Raw genomic sequence first — 1,803 nt, forward strand, 5'->3', positions numbered from 1 at the left:
TTAAATCTCATCTTGTAGATATTAAACACCGTACTGAGGTGATATACCTCGTGGACATATGTTTCCTAATTCAGGCGGGAATATGCACCGCAATCAGTTGCATGGCAACATGGATAATGGAGGGGATGAAAGTATCCGCAATCGCAAGTTTGATCTCTCAATAATACTCTGTAAATATCGAGTGTGAAATTACCTATTGGAGTAGTCTCGGCCATGTTAAACTCTAAATTATCCCCATCATATAGTGTCATCATGAAAACATCTCGATGCCTTTAGGTTTGCCTCCATTGCTTTCACAAGCAACTGACTAAATTCCTAGCCTGTCTCCAATTGTGCCTCAGCCTCTCTTCCCTTGAAAAAACAAATAACTCTGCCAACCTCCCATAAGTGGACTTCACCAAGGAACAAATTGGAAGGTTTCTGATGCCTTTAAGCACCGAATTAACGCACTCAGAAATGTTTGTAGTCATATGGCCGAATCTGCAACCCTCATCCCGGTACTAGGTCCATTTGTCATACTCCATCCTGTTGGCCTAGTCACACGTAGCCAAGTCTTCAGTCTGGAGGATGTCAAACCAATAATCAAACTCGACCTCAGTCTTCGCATAAGTAGCATTGACTAGAATCCTCCTTGCATCCTTTCCCTTGAAGCTCATTGCGAAATTCGCTGTAACATGCCTAATACAGAATGCCCGATAAGCAACAGGAGCAACCCATCCATCATCAGGTGCCTCCAAGGTGGCCTTGATCCAATTGTGCCTATCGAATATCACGAGAATGTCTGGCTGAGGAGTCTCGTGTTTACATAAGTGAGATAAGAAAAAAGACCATGACTTCGCATTTTCACCATCCACTAGGGCAAAAGTAATAGGAATGATATTAGAATTTCCATCCTAATCTATTGCAACCAGCAAAGTTTTCCCATATTTGCCATACAAATGGGTTCCGTCAATACTGACCAACGGCTTACAATACTTGAATGCCTCGATGCACGGTGGGAATGCCCAAAAAGTCAGTGAAAAAATGCTGACTCCCCGTCAACCTGGCCTTCAAACCGCACATGAATCATCCTCAACACTGCGATACTATCTGGTATTGTTATCTGCACACCAAGCATCCATCTTGGCAGCTCATTATAGGCCTCCACCCAATCCCTATATATCTGCACAATGGCCTACTACTTAGCCAACCAGACCCTCCTGTATGTAAATCCGAACCCAAAATGTGCCTCCGTCGTATTCTGCAGAACCATAATGGACACAGCCGTATCAGTTCTGATCATAGGAAGGATGTAAGAAAATATCACATGATAGTCAAGCTTCCTATAATCACAGGAAATCGAGGTGGCCAAACATGTATGCGGTCCGTTATACCATCTGAGCTCCCAGATACCCTTCTGCTGTCGTAGCGTGATCCAAATCAACCATCTGCAACTATTTCCGAACACCTTACACTTGTCGTAGTACTTGTCATGGTCTGAATCCATCACTTTATATTTAACCCTACGGTGGAGGCTATAAGTCTTCACACATAAGACGACTTTCTCTTTTATTCTAAAACTGTTGACCAACCTAAAACTCAGCTAGACCTGCGGTGTCTTGTGAATCTCTCGGGCCAAAACCAAATTGTACATCTGGTAACCCTATGGTCTCATCACATCCAAGACTAGAGTCAAAAAGTGTGGCGGGTACTGCTGTGTTCCTGAGCTCGATGCTCCACCGGGCCCAACAAGAATACTCCTCCTGATATCATCATCGCTATCATCAGCAATCGTGGTGGGCTCTACATCATCGTCATCCCTTA

The 1,803-nt window shown here is 43.9% G+C and overlaps 1 protein-coding gene across 1 annotated transcript; it reads right to left on the reverse strand.

The window, feature by feature from the left end:
• Nucleotides 1–533: 533 nt before the first annotated feature.
• LOC110272014 (uncharacterized) lies at nt 534–1,486 on the reverse strand. Its single transcript, XM_021123787.1, has 3 exons — nt 1,196–1,486; nt 1,043–1,102; nt 534–893 (listed from the first exon to the last, which is right to left on the reverse strand). The coding sequence occupies exons 1-3, from the start codon at nt 1,484–1,486 to the stop codon at nt 534–536; spliced, it is 711 nt and encodes a 236-aa protein (XP_020979446.1).
• Between the last annotated feature and the right edge of the window lie 317 nt (nt 1,487–1,803).

Source organism: Arachis ipaensis, chromosome B5 (genome assembly GCF_059453495.1).
Source record: "Arachis ipaensis isolate K30076 ecotype BB chromosome B5, ASM5945349v1, whole genome shotgun sequence".
Classification (NCBI taxonomy): domain Eukaryota; kingdom Viridiplantae; phylum Streptophyta; class Magnoliopsida; order Fabales; family Fabaceae; genus Arachis; species Arachis ipaensis.